Source organism: Fusarium proliferatum (assembly GCF_900067095.1).
Source record: "Fusarium proliferatum ET1 genome assembly, contig: FPRO_scaffold008, whole genome shotgun sequence".
Taxonomy (NCBI): Eukaryota; Fungi; Ascomycota; class Sordariomycetes; order Hypocreales; family Nectriaceae; genus Fusarium; species Fusarium proliferatum.
In genome coordinates this window covers 140,021-155,870 of record NW_022194797.1, presented here as the reverse complement: position 1 = coordinate 155,870, position 15,850 = coordinate 140,021, and the positions used below count along the sequence as shown (strand labels likewise).

At 46.5% G+C, this 15,850-nt stretch overlaps 7 protein-coding genes across 7 annotated transcripts; 3 read left to right on the top strand and 4 right to left on the bottom strand.

Annotated features, from left to right (window-relative positions):
* Nucleotides 1-1,018: 1,018 nt before the first annotated feature.
* On the bottom strand, nucleotides 1,019-2,563 carry FPRO_13713 (uncharacterized protein; the record flags this gene model as incomplete). The annotated part of the gene is made up of 4 exons (XM_031218658.1): nucleotides 1,019-1,278; nucleotides 1,336-1,406; nucleotides 1,462-2,315; nucleotides 2,363-2,563. The coding sequence occupies 4 exons, from the start codon at nucleotides 2,561-2,563 to the stop codon at nucleotides 1,019-1,021; spliced, it is 1,386 nt and encodes a 461-aa protein (XP_031084495.1).
* Nucleotides 2,564-3,534: 971 nt separating this feature from the next.
* Nucleotides 3,535-4,449, bottom strand: FPRO_13712 (uncharacterized protein; the record flags this gene model as incomplete). The annotated part of the gene is made up of 1 exon (XM_031218657.1): nucleotides 3,535-4,449. The coding sequence occupies one exon, from the start codon at nucleotides 4,447-4,449 to the stop codon at nucleotides 3,535-3,537; it is 915 nt and encodes a 304-aa protein (XP_031084494.1).
* A 758-nt stretch (nucleotides 4,450-5,207) lies between these two features.
* Nucleotides 5,208-6,125, top strand: FPRO_13711 (uncharacterized protein; the record flags this gene model as incomplete). The annotated part of the gene is made up of 1 exon (XM_031218656.1): nucleotides 5,208-6,125. The coding sequence occupies one exon, from the start codon at nucleotides 5,208-5,210 to the stop codon at nucleotides 6,123-6,125; it is 918 nt and encodes a 305-aa protein (XP_031084493.1).
* A 104-nt stretch (nucleotides 6,126-6,229) lies between these two features.
* Nucleotides 6,230-8,217, bottom strand: FPRO_13710 (uncharacterized protein; the record flags this gene model as incomplete). Its single annotated transcript, XM_031218655.1, has 7 exons — nucleotides 6,230-6,423; nucleotides 6,472-6,573; nucleotides 6,629-6,924; nucleotides 6,984-7,105; nucleotides 7,161-7,495; nucleotides 7,550-7,732; nucleotides 7,785-8,217. The coding sequence occupies 7 exons, from the start codon at nucleotides 8,215-8,217 to the stop codon at nucleotides 6,230-6,232; spliced, it is 1,665 nt and encodes a 554-aa protein (XP_031084492.1).
* A 680-nt stretch (nucleotides 8,218-8,897) lies between these two features.
* FPRO_13709 (uncharacterized protein) lies at nucleotides 8,898-10,492 on the bottom strand (the record flags this gene model as incomplete). The annotated part of the gene is made up of 4 exons (XM_031218654.1): nucleotides 8,898-9,591; nucleotides 9,654-9,942; nucleotides 9,993-10,152; nucleotides 10,211-10,492. 4 exons carry the CDS (start codon nucleotides 10,490-10,492, stop codon nucleotides 8,898-8,900), a joined length of 1,425 nt encoding a protein of 474 aa, XP_031084491.1.
* Nucleotides 10,493-10,936: 444 nt separating this feature from the next.
* Nucleotides 10,937-12,311, top strand: FPRO_13708 (uncharacterized protein; the record flags this gene model as incomplete). Its single annotated transcript, XM_031218653.1, has 6 exons — nucleotides 10,937-11,135; nucleotides 11,192-11,613; nucleotides 11,662-11,964; nucleotides 12,014-12,064; nucleotides 12,114-12,185; nucleotides 12,240-12,311. 6 exons carry the CDS (start codon nucleotides 10,937-10,939, stop codon nucleotides 12,309-12,311), a joined length of 1,119 nt encoding a protein of 372 aa, XP_031084490.1.
* Nucleotides 12,312-12,829: 518 nt separating this feature from the next.
* FPRO_13707 (uncharacterized protein) lies at nucleotides 12,830-15,525 on the top strand (the record flags this gene model as incomplete). The annotated part of the gene is made up of 6 exons (XM_031218652.1): nucleotides 12,830-13,002; nucleotides 13,050-13,716; nucleotides 13,769-13,849; nucleotides 13,912-14,552; nucleotides 14,607-14,783; nucleotides 14,835-15,525. The coding sequence occupies 6 exons, from the start codon at nucleotides 12,830-12,832 to the stop codon at nucleotides 15,523-15,525; spliced, it is 2,430 nt and encodes an 809-aa protein (XP_031084489.1).
* Nucleotides 15,526-15,850: the final 325 nt, after the last annotated feature.

The following is a 15,850-nucleotide window of genomic DNA, read 5'->3' as shown; positions in this document are numbered from 1 at the left end:
TGCACAGATTTATTTGCGACACACCTGACAGGTCACGGTGATCTGCCACTACCCCTAACTAAATTCCTACAACAGGATCGATCAATGTCGATCATTGTCGATCATTCATTTTGCTCCACGGACCCTCTAAACTTATGTCCAGGCCAGCTGATAAGCCAATAAAATCAGATAACAAACACGTAATAGCTTCAGACTCTTGTTTTTCAGTCCAAGGATTTACGCGCAAAGCCGGCTTATATACACCAGTACTTATAGGTAACGGAACTAATTTACAGTACTGCACTCTTCTCATTTAATTTACTATAAGCGTTTAATGTCTTTGAAAGAAAGAAATAATACTTTATATTAACTAAACCAACTTTTAAGTACCTCTATTATATAGCATTAGATAAGCATGTTTACCTGACTCATCCCCTAAAAGATTCTGTAAGGGCATAATGATAATAACTACGGTAAACTATTTCCGGGGCCCTTTACTGCAATTTCCGTGGATTTTCGTAATTCGCCTCAGGGACCGAGCGTAGGCTCTAGCATGGTCTGGGAGCAAGTCATGACAAACTAGGACATAGCGCATATTACAAAAGGAAAGCATTATGCATAATAGGCCCAGTGTGCGGGATTAATGGTCCATAAGCCCTATACCTTCCTTTTCCAATTTGGCGCCAGTAAAATAATCCCCAGAGTCAGTCCAAGCCACAGAGTAGTCCTTAATATTAAATAAATTAAATACCTATAAATTAAATAATTATAGTTAAGGTACGTAAGATGTATAAGCTTACATCAAGTCTTATAATAAATATAAATATAATGCCTAAAGTTATGACCTATCTAAACCTCTAAAGAAGAATAGAGCTAGTAATATCCCGGTGACGGCCAGTGTAAAGTTAAACCACTGTGCAGCTCTCAGTCCGTCCAAGTATATATTCGATCCTTGTTCATTATTGATATCCCCAGCAATAGCAGTCTGTATAGCCGTCGCAATTGCCAATCCCAAAGCACGGCCGACATTGTTCACCGTTTAAAGAAGGCCACCACCAAGAGATTGATCTTCTTGCGCTAGAGACTTGGCAGTAAGCAGACTAAACACAGGCCAAACAATTTCAACGCTCATACAAAGACACATAGCAGGGAATCCCCATGCCCAATAAGTAGTAATTGGCGGAATTGATGGTATTACAAAGAGCAATGGAGATACAACGCTGCATGAAAGGCCAACAACAAGTACAATAAAGTAAGGAAGGTGATTTAGTGCTGGAAACACGGCAAAGGATATGAGTACTATCGTGATAAAATTAGAAAAGTGATAAGTACAGTTCAGCATAATAGTGTACTCACAGCCTGGTATCCCGGCAGGAAGAAATCGAAGTGTCGTCTGCAACTCCCCCAGTCCTTGGTACTTCTGATAGCTTCACCGGGTTAGCTAGATGCACATGAGTGATATGATCCATACAGGATACTCACAAATATGTGACAAACACAAGAAACCCATTAAACGACGCGTAGAAACAACCGACCAGCACAAATAGTGCAGAAAACTGTTTCTTCGCGAACATGGACATACGCATCAGAGGTATACGGTCTGGGTCTATCTCCAACCGGCGCTGATAGAAGATGAAGCCCCCTAGAAGTGATACAGACACAACCAATAGTGGCGGTATCCAAGGCGTAGACCAACCGGAGACGTTTCCTTGCGTGATGGCAACAAGAAGCAATGTCAGGCTGGATGATACGAGACCTCCCCCGATCCAGTCGACATAGGGTTTCTTACTGCTCTCAGCATTCTCGGTTATCCCTCGAGGAGTGATTCTCGTTGTATGACTAGCTGTGACAAACCAGCCAGCAGCAGTTGTAAAGGCGGATGCAATAGCTGGTATCCAGAACACCCACTTCCAACCAAGAGTCGATCCTACAAAGCCACCTAGAAGGCTACCCACGACAGAACCCAATGATGCCATGGCAGAAATTGCGATGAAAGCCATGTTTCTAGAAGGACCTGGTGCAAAGGTCGAAGCCATAATACCAATTCCAGAGGGCATAATAGCCGCAGCTGACATTCCCTGCACGGCTCTCAATACGTAGAACGGTATTTCATAGCGAGTCCAAGGAAGACATAGTGTTGATACGGTAAATATGACTGACCCTGACAAGAAACCTAACCGTCGACCATATACGTCTGCTAAACGGCCCCAAAGGAGCATAACGCTACCTGTGGAGATGTTATAAATTGATACAACGAGTTGTTGGCGAGAGGAGGGTATTCGCATCGCATTTCCTAGGTCAGGGAGGATGATAACGATGGACTGAGAGTTGAGAACCTGTCAATTCGTTAGTGGATGTATTTTTGGCCAGAAATGGTGCTTACGGTGAGAAGGGCCGCGATGGATATAACCGTTACTAGAAGAAAAGCTCGGATTCTTGGGAGATGTGGATATTGGTGGTCACCAGGACATGAATCTTCTGGCGCTGGTGTCTGTGTCGGGCATGCATCGCTGTGGCTAACGTCTCGCGCTGGTATAGTCACTGCAAGCTCCAAGTCCGCAATGGGGGATTGTTCGATCTTCATCACCAGGCCCAGAAAACGAGTGTTTGGTGTTCAATATTCAAGTCAAGGAAATAGCAGTAATATTTTCTTTACTGGTGAATTTTGAACTGAACATGGACGAACGGTCAGTTCCCCCACTTTGGTAACCGACGGCCAAGGATCGCATCATCAGTCCTCTCAGCACGTCAGAGCGGTCCTCATGACACGTCATATGCACACTGTTCTTCAGGATGAGATTTTCGATTGTTGGGTGTCTGAATGTGCAGGGTGAGCCTAGCCCTGCTTTCTTCGCCATTGGCTTGGCAAATATCTTCCAGGATTTTAGTTAGGGTTATTTGTTTTGGGGGTGCACTTTCTCTCAGATATATTGACGCAATTAAAGTATTTGGCTTATTGTGATAAACAGGGGGACGATTGCCAATATGGTTGTCCGAACAAAGCTGTGAGGTAGTTCCTGAGGCATGATCGAATCTCTGAGTAGCCCATTGAGGTGAGCGATATTGGCCCTTTGTGGTTCAATGAAGGCCAAGAGTCAGTAAATATTTCTTTTATCTTAATTACGACATGCAGAAAATGCAGTAGTAGACGAGTTGGGTTGCGTGGCCGAAGGGTAGTTTCGTGGATATACGGCAGGCCCAGGAAACCCTGAAGTAGCCTATTAAGGCCAACTTGATGCCGAAAAATAAGTATCACAGCTTGATGCAAAAAGTTCACTAAAGGGACTGAACTTACTACCGAACCCTCCTTGAGGAGAGGGACCAGCTTCATAAGACTTAGTCGAGCCTATACTAGCCGTCTCGAAATGGTCTTAAAGTTGCAATCTATTCCCTAGTATCTCACAATGGCTTTAGTGTTAAGCTTAGGTTATAATACATCAATTCGGCATTTTATAGGTCACTAATGGCAACAATATAGTATAATTTCTGAGAAGATGGTGATGGTTGTTACTTTTATTAATATGGTGTATAAATGCGATGCAGCGTGATCCTTCATTAAGCAGAAGATGTCGTTGTAGCTTGGCTGGGAGTAGCCGTTGCTGTTTGCGACGCAGTTGCACTGCCGCTGGGCTCATCATCGTCTCCGGAACCACTACCGCCACCTTTGACAACCATGGCCTGAACAATTTGACCAGCTTTGTTAAATACAATGTTTACAAGAGCACTGAGCTCCTTGTACTCATATGTCCTCTGCGTGAGACCATTTTGCAAAGTCTTCTCATCGCCGGTGAAGGTCATATTTTGCTTGTAGTTTCCGATAATCGAGCTGACGACATCGCTGCCCGTTTTTGTGACTTCTTGCACGATGTTTCCAAGGTTGTCAATGAGGAAATTGAGTTTCGTGTCGCCCTGGGTGATAGATCCAAGTAGACCATCCACAGCGCCGATGACGCCTTCGACAATGTCGCCGACGGAGTCGAGCAAATTGATGAGAGCCGGGTTCAGATCGAGAGAAGCCAGAGTGCGGTTGACAATCTCGACCAAATGGCCTAAGCGAACCACGAGCTCAAGTTCAGCCTCTACATCCGCAATTGTGATGTTGACTTTGTCAATGCCGACTTGGATGCCGGCGTTGATCTGAACAAGCTTCGCAATATCAGCGTTGAGGTTGATGTCTGCATGCAGATTGTCGACGTCTAGCTCAATGCGGCCAACAGAGAGTTCTGGGACTTTGAGATGAACGTCGGGAGGACCAAGTGAGGAGTTACTTGACCCTCCTCCTCCTCCAGGTGCAGATGTCGGCTGAGCCGTGCTGTCGCTGGTGGCATCCTCACTACCAGATGGTGAGGCTGTCGGGGGAATGGCGATGCTCTCTGCAGTTGTAACTGGGTCTGTTGAGTCTGGTGTTTGGGCAATGCCCAGACTGAAAAGATGAGCCAGAATCAAAGGCTTAAAAATGGAGAGACGCATGTTGAAGTTTGGTAGGAATCTGTTTGGAAGGAGGTGATGATGTTCGATGCGCTATCACTCGAGACAATTATGGTATGTCGAGACATTTCTTGCTCATCGTCCACCGCCAGGTCTTTGATCATTTACCCCATGGCATAAAGTGGATCTTTGTCACACGGCCCTTGGAACCAGCGCAATCTCCCATCGCATCATAAGCGTTCGGCTCTATGAGCTTATTGGGATGGTTATATCGCGGGTCTTATCCGCCCTTTGAGTTACAAGCAATAAGGAAACAGGATTTTCGGAACTGGAATGAAATTACTGATATGCTTTACGGGGTAATCGATCGAGATTGAGTTCATGCATTGACGCAGTGACAGGGGTCTGTCGGAAATACAGCCCTCTCAGGCCCAAGCAAGGCTTCTAATACGCCCATCACGGCTCCACTCGTTGTGATTTCCCCTGCATCAATGAAACCTCGGAGGCTGGAGATCAGGGCCGGAACTTTCCTACCGGAGTTTATGCTGTTTCAAGTTCGCTTACCGCCGTTGAATCTGGGTTATCCAACCAAGTTAGATTGAGTCTTATTCCACCACTTTTAGCAGGGATACTTGGTAATTATTACAAGCTTGGTTGGGATGCTCTGTGAAGGAGGGTCGCTTGTGTTTTTTCTTCTATTCTACGACTTGCGCCCTTTCTGAAGGGCATCTCATTTTAGCTTGCGCAGCTGTCTCCTTCGTTCTCACACTCTTTTTACCAACAGCAAACTCAACCTCACAATGAAGCATCATTCACTATTCGGCGCTTTGGCTCTGGCCTCGTTTGTAAGCTTTGCTACCGCGAAAGCTAAAGGCGACGGCTACTATGGCTATCGCCTGAACCGTCGAGGCGACGATGAGTCCGCCATCTACGAGACTGAAAACACCAACAGCGGCATTGCGCCTCTCAATGAGGAACCAGATGTATACCTCAACGCCAATGTCTCAGTGGGCGAGATCTCCATTGAGGTGCAGAACATTACGGCCAAAATCAACCTAGACGCAAAAGTCCTCAATCTACTGAACTTCAACGCCGGTGTCGATCTCGGAATTGATCGTGTCAAGCTCGGCATTTACAACGTCACAGCCAAGGTCGAGCTTGAGGCCCGTCTCGGTAATATCCTTCGTATGGTCGATGATGTTCTTGAGAGTATCGACTTGAACCCCATCATTGCAACCCTTGGAGATACTGTCAAGGACATTGTGGATGATGTTGGCGATGTCGTTGGCGGAAGCAGTGGAGGCAATGAATCTGGCGAAGATGCTGAGGCGTTGGAGAAGAGAGATCTCACTGCGCGTCTTGAGAATAATATTCTCTACTCCGTCAACGACTTCTCAGGGTCGACAAACAGGAACCGCGTCTTGACACAAGATGGCTTCCTATACGATATCTACCTGAACAACAACGGAGTTGAGAGGCGTCGTAAGGAAGTTGGGTTCTACAACAAGGACATGAAGTTCACAGGCCACAACAAGACAATCACTGGAGACGAAGGGGTGGAATACGAGTTGCAGTACACATATACACCGTATCATGGGCTCAGTGCTTATTGTAACATTTATACCGACCAGAGTGGAAAGGTGTTGAGAACAAAGATTGTTGCTGAGGCGGAGGGTGGAGGTGCTGCGACTATTGCAAATAAGGAGGAGGAGACTTAATCATTGCTATTAGGAGTAGTATCAATACGGCTGTTATCTCAAGCTGAACTATAAAGCAAGTTTGCTTGTCTTGTGCTTAACAAATTGTGTGTTTATAAATGCCATCATTTTGTAGGACGAGGTGTAAAGACAAGGTGAAGGTTCGGGGTGGCCAGTGTGAACGTATCCATCTTGGACTTTAAAAAGCCTTCTTTAGTCTGGCCCTGACCAAGTCTGACATCGAATGCCCTTACAATATGTGCTATAACATATCTCACCTCCATTAAACCAAGCTGCTTCCCGACACAAGAATATCGACCTTTTTAAAGTCAGCATAAGTTCAGATGGAAGGCAGATCTAATATTACCAATTGAGAAGGGTGCATAAACTGTCTTATCTTTGGTCAACTCAGGTGATGTTGTCCAACGCTCTGGGATGAACTCTGATGGTCGTGCGAAATTGCGTTCATCTATTCGACATGGTTAGCTGTTTATGTACAGTAATGCAGACGGAAAATAACCTACCTCGCTGAATTGTATGCATGGGAACCTGAACAATAGTATTGCCTGGTATGAAAGTGTCCCCTACCATCAGTCCCTGCGGAGGAGTGATTCTCTGTAAACCTGATGGGACAGGCGGATGCAGACGAAGGGACTCGTCGATGACGGCATTCAAGTGGATGAGGTTGGAAAGTGATGTATGGTCTGCGTGTTCTCTGTCCATAAAGTACTGGTCAATTTCCTCTCTCAGCTTGATGATTTGAGAGGGATTGGTCGCCAGCTCGAAAAGAAGACCAGTCAAAGTCGCAGCGGTCGTGTCACTGTAGTCTGGTAAGTCTCAAAGCGACTCTGGTGCCCAGAAATGACACAGAGTACATACCTTCCAGCAACAGCGATTAGATAGGCTTCGGCTTCAACATTGAGCTTTGCTTGGTGTGTCTTTGGATTGCGCTCGTACTCCTCGAGGATCCAAGCAAAGACATCTGGATTATCAGGCTTCATCTACTCGTCGTCTGTGTTAGTCCAGTCACCAGGTTGCTCAGGGGAAGAGGCGTACCTTTGATCGTTCCTCAACTTGACCTGAAATCCACGCCCAGAACTGTCGGTCCTCAGAATTGACGGCGGGGATGAGTTTCAGGATGGGGATAACCCATGAAATGTGGGCAAGAGCACCAACCATCTTCATTGAGCCATGCAGCGAACTCAGGAAGTAATGATTGACACCGTCACGTAACATGTTGAAGGACTTGCCAAAAGCAAGATCACCCATAACGTCGAAGCTGTAAAAGTTCAACCAGTCCGAGGCGTTGATAGTCGTGCCTTGCATCTCATTGAGACGATCGAGTAATTGTGTAGTATACTTTGTGACGCGAGGTTCGTAGTCACGTAGTGCTTTATACTTGTTAGCTGGTGAATAGATGGGTATGCGAAAAGAGTAGCTCTTACATTTAGAGCTTAGGGCTCTATCCCAGGTCTTTCGCCTAGCGCTGTGCTCCTTGTGGTCGCGAATCATGTGTAACGAGATACGAGGGTTGAGAATGTTGTAGAACGGGCCTTTGGTGCATGGGGATTTGGCAGAGTAGATAGCATCGATCGCCTTTGGGTGTGTAATGGAGAGTTGTGTTGGTCCTAGAGGCGAAGATTTAGTTTGAGATCGGAAGCTGGAGGGGGAGATACTAACCCAATCTAACGAAATCACCGTATTGGTGATGGAGTTGCTCAACCTCTTCATACAGATGCGTGTTCTTGGTAGTGAGGTAGGTCGGATAGAAGTTTGAGATTCGAGCGTAAAGTGGCCCAGGGAACTTGTTCAAGGGATGGAAGACGATGCGATAACAAAGGATGCTGGTTATAAGCCCGAGTATGTGAGCGCCTTCGAGCAAAAGGACGGATGCAGCCGAAAGATTGTTGCCATGCTGCCATCCTTTGAATTCAGCCAAGTGTAACAACCCAATAACAATGATGGGCAATGTAGCATAGGCCTGCAAGATTCGGAGCGCAAGTGTGTCCCATTCTCCCCTACGGTAGAAGAGAATGTGTAAGAGACAGCCACTGGTAAACGAGACCGCAAGGGCCTCAGGGCTTTTGGGCTCAACCATCATGACGTGGTCCATGTTGATAAAACAATCTGATGAGAATAGCAATTTGAAGGGAACGTAAAAGAAGGTTGATCCGGTCAATGCATGTGAAGGGGCCGTGGAGGACCATTTAAGACGAGGATATCATAACCATAGTGGTGATACAAGGGCAGGATCAGGTGAGCCAAGCCAAAGGTTGTTTTGTGGCATGAAATTCGGCCTCGGTAACTTCATTCGTTACATTAAACTTGCTAAGGGGGGACAAACTGAGGATCGCAACGCGGGGTCATCCTAAAGGGCATAGCAGAAAGACTAGCGCGCTATGGGGAATTGCGGGGAATCTGGGGAAGACTGGACTGAGTGAACTGGTAAAGGTGCTCTGATATGTAAAGTCGATTCGTGAGTGGTTCAATTTGTGCCGTTAACCGTGGGCCGTCAATAGTGTCTCACTAACGTGGCTTAGACTGAGCTGCCGCATGCACCCAACAACTCGCAAGCGAGCACTGGCAATGATACGCAACCAGCTTGTTCGTTTTGGGATACTTGGTCCTAGGCCACTGATGTTTTCAGCCTCGGAGAAGGGAAGCCGTAAAAGGTACTCTGAAGCTGAGTTGCGAGGCATTCAGGTCGGAGTGGTTTGGCATACACAACATTATTCTTGGTGATGAAAATAAGATTTGGATCTGATTCATTTTGTAGCTGCCTCTATAGTGTGTCTACTTGCTCTTCTTGATAAAATATGTCTTGGAGTTGCAATATCCTCGCAGCCCATCAACACCCCATTCACGTCCCAAGCCACTGTTCTTGTGGCCTCCAAATGTAGCTTTGGGTTCAATAGCTAGATGCTCGTTGAACCATACACTGCCGACATCAAGTCCACCAGCGATGCGCATCGCAAGCTCTTCATCGGCTGTCCAAACTGAACCTCCCAAGCCCATGTCACTTGAGTTGACACGAGACAAGACCTCGTCTACCTCAGACCACTTCAGTAAAGGCACTACTGGCCCAAAGGGTTCCTCGGTCACGATCTTGCTATCGTCTGGCGGGTTATCCACAACGGTCGGTTGGATGAAGTACCCTTTCTGCAGACCTTCTGACATGTCTCCGCCCTTCAAGACAGCGTAATTATTTTTTGCTATGTCATCGAGGTGCACCTTGACACGCTCAAATTGGAGTTCGTTCTGGACTGGTCCCATAAAGGTGCCAACTGCAAACCCGTCACCAACTTTGAGCTGTGATACATGCTTAATGAAAGAGGCCTTGAAAGCGTCATATATGTCTTTATGGACATAAATCCGCTTGACAGCAATGCAGATCTGACCCGCGTTCATGAATGCGGCCACTGCGATTTGTGAAGCGGCGTTCTCTATGTCTGCATCTGCACAGATAATCGCAGCATCGTTGCCTCCACTGTCTCATGTAAGCCGGGGTGTACTGGGAAGGGAGATGCAGGTCAACTTGGGTATACTTACAGCTCTAGAGTAACTCTGGTCAAATTCTTGCTGGCGCTCTCCATGACCCTCTTGCCCGTGGCTGTAGAGCCAGTAAAGCTGATTTTATCAATACCTGGGTGGGCTGTCAACATAGGGCCTAGATCATCACCTCCGCTCAAGACCTGCACAACGCCAGGTGGGAAGAATCGCTGTGCAAGCTCGACTATTTTAATGCCAGAATAGGGTGTGAAGGGAGAAGGCTTGACAATGATACAGTTGCCTGCCATCAGTGCCGGACCAAGCTTTCCGCACAGAAGCATGATGGGATCTTCAACAGCGAGTTAGCTCAAACCTTGCAGACGAGATATCAAGACATACAATTCCACGGGACTATCGCAGCAACTACTCCCAGAGGGACATAACGAGTCGAGATGCGTCTCTCTGGATCGTCATCCACCTCGTCCACGGGCATATCAAGCTCACACGTCCCAGTGAGCCAGTGAACTCCACGACCGATCTCATGGTCGGCAAACATAGCCTATAGCTAACATATGAGTTTTCTGAGGCGAGCAGTCAAATCAACGTCTAAGACTTACAGGCTTTCCCTGCTCCGCTATAAGCAGGCGTGCGAATTCTGCTTTCTGTGCCGAGAGCGCATCTGCCAAGCCCTTGATCTTCTCCTTTCGAACCTCAATAGGCGTCGTTTTCCAACTTTGGAATGCAGAGCGGGCTGCTTGTATAGCATCCTCAACATCTGTTTGGGTTGACACAGGACAGTCTGGCAACGCCTCGCATGTCGAAGGGTTAATACCATGGCGTGTGGCGGCAGTACCTCTGGCTTGGCCATTGATAATATTGGAAAAGGTTGAGAAATCCATGTTCCCCGGATAATTAGTGACAACGATTCTGATTTCCTGTAATTGGTGGAAATGACAGCTTGAGGTGTGTCTCCTACTCAAAGAACTGCTTTTTGGAAGATTGGTATCAGGCTGTTTATGTTATATGCATATCACTTCTGCCTTGAGGCTTGATATAAGTTGCCTTTGCACGTGCAAAGATTTGCCAAGGTATTTACCCCGCGTTCCACATCCATAATGAGTTAGTTGCATGCTATCATGAGGCTAGAATATTTGGGCCGGTTGGCTTGTTATTTCTGCCGAGGGTTTTTCGCATCGGCTGAAGGTAATCTTGGGGATAGAATGTTTTGCTAGCTCTATTTAGGTTAGTCATGTTGTGGGGTATTTGTTCAATAAATCATCATGTGTACCTGCTCACAGTGATCAACATTGAATTCATGCTTAAACATATCATTATTAACAATTATGAAGACCAAGTTTATCGCAGCATACGAGCCTCAGGGCACTACACCAGACTTGAGACTGGTAAATGGCTCTGTACGGGCGGCCCGATCCAGTGAACTGCTTATTAAAGTTGTCGCCACTGGCATTTGTCACACTGACCTGATATTTGCCACTTGGCCTGCCGACCAGATCCCATATCCTAAAGTACTGGGACACGAGGGTCAGTTTGAAATATTCCTTGTCATCCGTGCCATGATCACTGAGGCTTGTGTTTAGGTGCTGGTGTTGTAGTGGAAGCAGGGCCTGGGGTAACCAAAGCTCGCCCAGGTGACTTTGTTCTTCTTTCCTTTCACAATTGTCAAGATTGCCATGACTGCAAAGAATATCACCCCTCCTTTTGCAGCAAGTTCGTTGAGATCAATTACGGCGGCGAGCATGCGACATATACAACAGAGGGCACCGACTTGCGTGGCAACTTTTTTGGACAGTCGTCGTTTGCTGAACTGGCAGTTGTCAAGGAATCATCTGTTGTGAATGTGACCAACATCATCAAGAATGAAGAGGAGTTGAAGTTATTCGCGCCGCTTGGTTGTGGATTCCAGACGGGTGCGGCGACGGTTGAAAACGTTGCCAGAGCAAATGAGAAAGACAGAGTCGCAGTTATAGGCCTTGGTGGTGTCGGATTGGTCTCCATAATGGTAAGAAACTATGTTGAAAAGCATGAAGAATATGCTGATATCATCCAGGCAGCGAAGATGCAGGCCTGTCAGACTATCATCGGCATTGATCGTGTACCAGAAAGACTGGAATTAGCCAAGGCTATTGGAGCCACTCATGTGATCAACACATCGGATGAGAACATGGACATGCAAGAAGAGATAAAAAGGGTCACTGATGGAAGAGGCTCTAGCATAACGATTGACACGACAGGGAACATGGGTCTCATCAAAGCAGGTCTAGAGGCTACTTCAAACAGAGGTCAACTGATCTTTATTGGAGTACCACCACTAGATGCCATGATGGATCTTCATCTGGTCACATTCATGCAGGTATGATCTGCATCCGACTATTCATCTTTACAAAGCTAATCCAGGTCAGACCGGGAAAGTCATTCGAGGAACCATTGAAGGTGATGCCATCCCTGATGAGGTATGAGCTTAATCATCGCAGACAGCAGTCCAGGCTCTGACGTGCATAGTATCTACCCCGAATGGTACAGTGGTATCGGGAAGGCAAGCTACCAATCGATAAGCTGATCAGCCTTTACAAGGTATGTCCCTTAATTATTGATTGGTAGGGAGTCTGTACTGACAACTTGATATAGCCAGAAGATTTTGAGACGGCTTTAAATGATATGAAAAACGGGAAAACAGTGAAGCCAGTTATTGTCTGGTAGTTGTGATTTCAATGCGCCTATTGGTTATCTTGTATCTATTATTACTTTCTCAAGTTGCAGGTATGGTTACATTTCGAGATGTAACTCTGATGGAATGCTCAACATAGTCAGTTTTTGTTGGGCTCTCTCTACTGCTATGAGCGCATGAATTGATTGGTTGGAATTGACCCTCGGTAAAAATGCGCGGTTGTCAATTGTTGTGGCTGATGTAAATCTTGTTTTGGGACATTGACTTACTTCATTAGGACGTAGCGTTGGTTGACAAAACATGGCTGAGTCAGAGCGCATGGACTCTGAGTCAATTGAGTCGAGTCAACCCTGCGAATAACTGCATTCAATAGAGTAAGATGCTTCGTACCTTGACTGAAGTTTCCACTTCCCCGCGTTTTACCCCGCGTTCAGACCCTCTTCTCTCTGTTGCCATCAGTTAGTTCCGAAAGGGAGATCTTGCGTCTTCCACCTCAACTACTGGCCCAAAATCCATCATCGTCGTTATCCAAACAGTAACAGCGTCCACAATGGAGGAGGCAATGTCTCATGGCGCGAATCCTCGACGGAAGCGAGCCAGCAAAGCCTGTGTAGCTTGTCGCTCACGCAAAGTGCGATGCGACGTCACCCATAGACCGCATCAGTGCACAAATTGTGCCCTTGATAACATCCAATGTGTTGTGAAAGACAGACGCACGAAATAGTAGGTTCTCTAGGTAGCCAACATCAGCTCAAGCTAAGATGGGCAAGTCGAAAACGATCTCCTGTCGTTCTCGAAAAGCAGCAGCGGACACAATTCAGACACAGCTTACAGGCAATCTTACCAAAGGACCCAAGCTCTGCTGTGTCGGATGACATGGACACCCTGAACGATCCATGTCTAGAGCCAGGTCACTCAGTGGAATGTGGCCCTGAAAGCCCGTCTATGTGCTTCGAGGCGGTTTGGGATGAACCTGAGATAAGTTTCCCTGCCGAACGACTCATTCAAGGTCCAACCGAAAGTTGTGACAAAGAATCTGAAATCTTTGACATGGTTCTCAACCAGCGCAAAGATTCTGACTTCACAGTTGTCTCAGACAGCTCTCGGCTACATCAAACAGAGTCAAAGCCAGCCCCAAGCTTCGATGCAACGATCTCTGGCCAATCGCATATTATATACTCATACTACTCTTTCCTTGACCTCGATATCTCTGGTTTATTACCCGATGATATAAACTACCTCGAAGGCCAAGGCTGTTTTCGTGTCCCTACTCCGGAAGCCTTGGATGAGTTTGTTCAAGAGTACTTTTTGCATGTTCACCCGGCGCTTCCATTGCTGGATGAAGCCTGGTTCTGGACCATCTATTCGAGGCCTGCACGCGGCAGATCAAATCTCTCCCTTTTTGTCTTCCAAGCCATGCTATTTACTGCATGTAGTGTATGTTACAAGCTTTTGGTACATCTTGAGACACAATTTGCTGACTTTGCAGTTTCTACCTTTTTCAACCCTGAAAAGTCTTGGATTTGCTTCAGTACATAACGCACGGAACACATACTACCGTCGCAGTAAGGTAGGTTCAATTTGCTCGGCGAGTCGTGCTGGTAGGTAAATCATGACTGACCTGAATTGCAGCTCTTGTTTGATCTTTGCAGTGAGAGGAACCTTGTGTCCAGTGCGCAGGGGGCATTATTGCTATCCTACAATGGAACAATGAAGGATCAGAAACGTACCAATTCAATCTGGCTCTCAACTGCAATCCACTTGGCCCAAGCCGCAGGTGCGGATCAATTCCATACCAGCCTAAACCCGAGTTTGACTTCGGTAAACGAGCTGAAACGACTTTGGTGGTGCTGTATAGTACGGGACCGAATACTTCCTCTTGGGATGCGACGACAACTACACATTACATCACTTGATGTGGCTCACACCAACTACTTGCCTACTGAGAAAGACTTTTGGCGAGAGATTGACGGGTCCCAGGTCTACGCACCACAAACTAAACGAACGCTAGTCCGGTTATTCATCACGCTGTGTGAGCTGACTGTTCCACTTACTGATGTCATCAAGATCGTTTATCCTACAGGCCGCTTGACTGATATTCATTCACCAGTGGTTCATGATGCCCAAAAGGGATGGGAATCACTGCAGTCGTGCGAGGCTGGCTTGGAAGCTTGGTTCGAAAGGGCAACCATCCAGTTTCCAACGCCTGCTGGTATCATCACTCGTGAGGGGTCTCTTGTGTTATACACAAACTTACTCTACATATACTACTAGTAAGTATCACCGCTCAAGTCCAGTCATTTATTTAGCTTCTGACTGTCCAAAAGCGCTGCCTGCTTCGCCCTTTATCAGCACAAGGCCTTTATCATCAGCCAGGAACAGACCAAAGCGACTTCGGACCTGCAACAGACTAAGAGCAAAATCGAAGATGCTGCCCTTGGCATCACTGAGAATCTCAAAGAGCTTATCCAACTGAGGTTAGAAAGGTTCTTGCCAATCAGCATGTGAGTTGATATCTGATTCGTTATTTGCTATTGCTGATGATCTGTTTCTAGTGCTGCATATATCGCTGTTCCTCTAGTGCTACACATCCTTGATGTTAGACTTGCAAAGAGGCCACTACAGATAGCCCAGAAGCAAGGAAAGCTCAATGTTTATGTCGAAACCATGAAGACTATGCAGAAACTCTATGATGGAGTTGATGATGTTTGGACCTTCATCAGAACAGCTATGGATTATGCCACGATACAGGACGCAGAGAATGAGACAAGCTCACCTAATGGTTCCTGCATTGACGCTGTCGGATGTCTGGGATCGAAATCCCAATTGACCAAAGACAACGATTATGCCAACGACTGGGGTAATGTCCTCGTCATGGAACCTATTTTATACTTCCGGCTTTCTCGAACTATCGACCACTCGTTAGCTCTCGGGCGATACTCTGAGGACTCTACGCTTGGTCACGCTGCACCTCACACGCGTCTACCTTCTCCTAGGCTCTTGACCATCGACATAGGTTCCCCTGAGCAAACTGTCGATGACACCGCTTGCGAGCACTACAAGGCGCCAAGAGCGGATGCTAAATCACCCGAGGTTAGCCAAGATCAGTTTTCACTAGGACCTCAGATGCTGGATGATATGCATGAGTTTGTTCATTATGACTTTGGAATGGATGATATGCAGGCTCCGATAGACTTTAACAGGTCTGAGCGACAGGCTGGAGAAACTGATGTCTTGATTCTGTAGTTAATCTTAATCTAATACTCCGTACTCTTGGCTTCTTTCTATAAATAGCTTATATCCTTGTATTCTTTAAGCACTATCACCAGTTCAGGAAAGATCTCGAAGCTTCATTTTGTTCTAGGTTACCTGATTTGTCTGAAAGTGCCAATGTGGATAAGATAAAGTCGGCTAACCTCCCTAAAATGGATTCGCTTCAGCACTGCTGTGTGCCATACAGGGTAGGATGTCAATACCTTGAATGAATATAAGAGCATGCATGTGATGCCAGACTTCGCAAATAAGTTACTGTTCCTTTATACCTGAATTTAGAAGATGAAATATCTTTTGT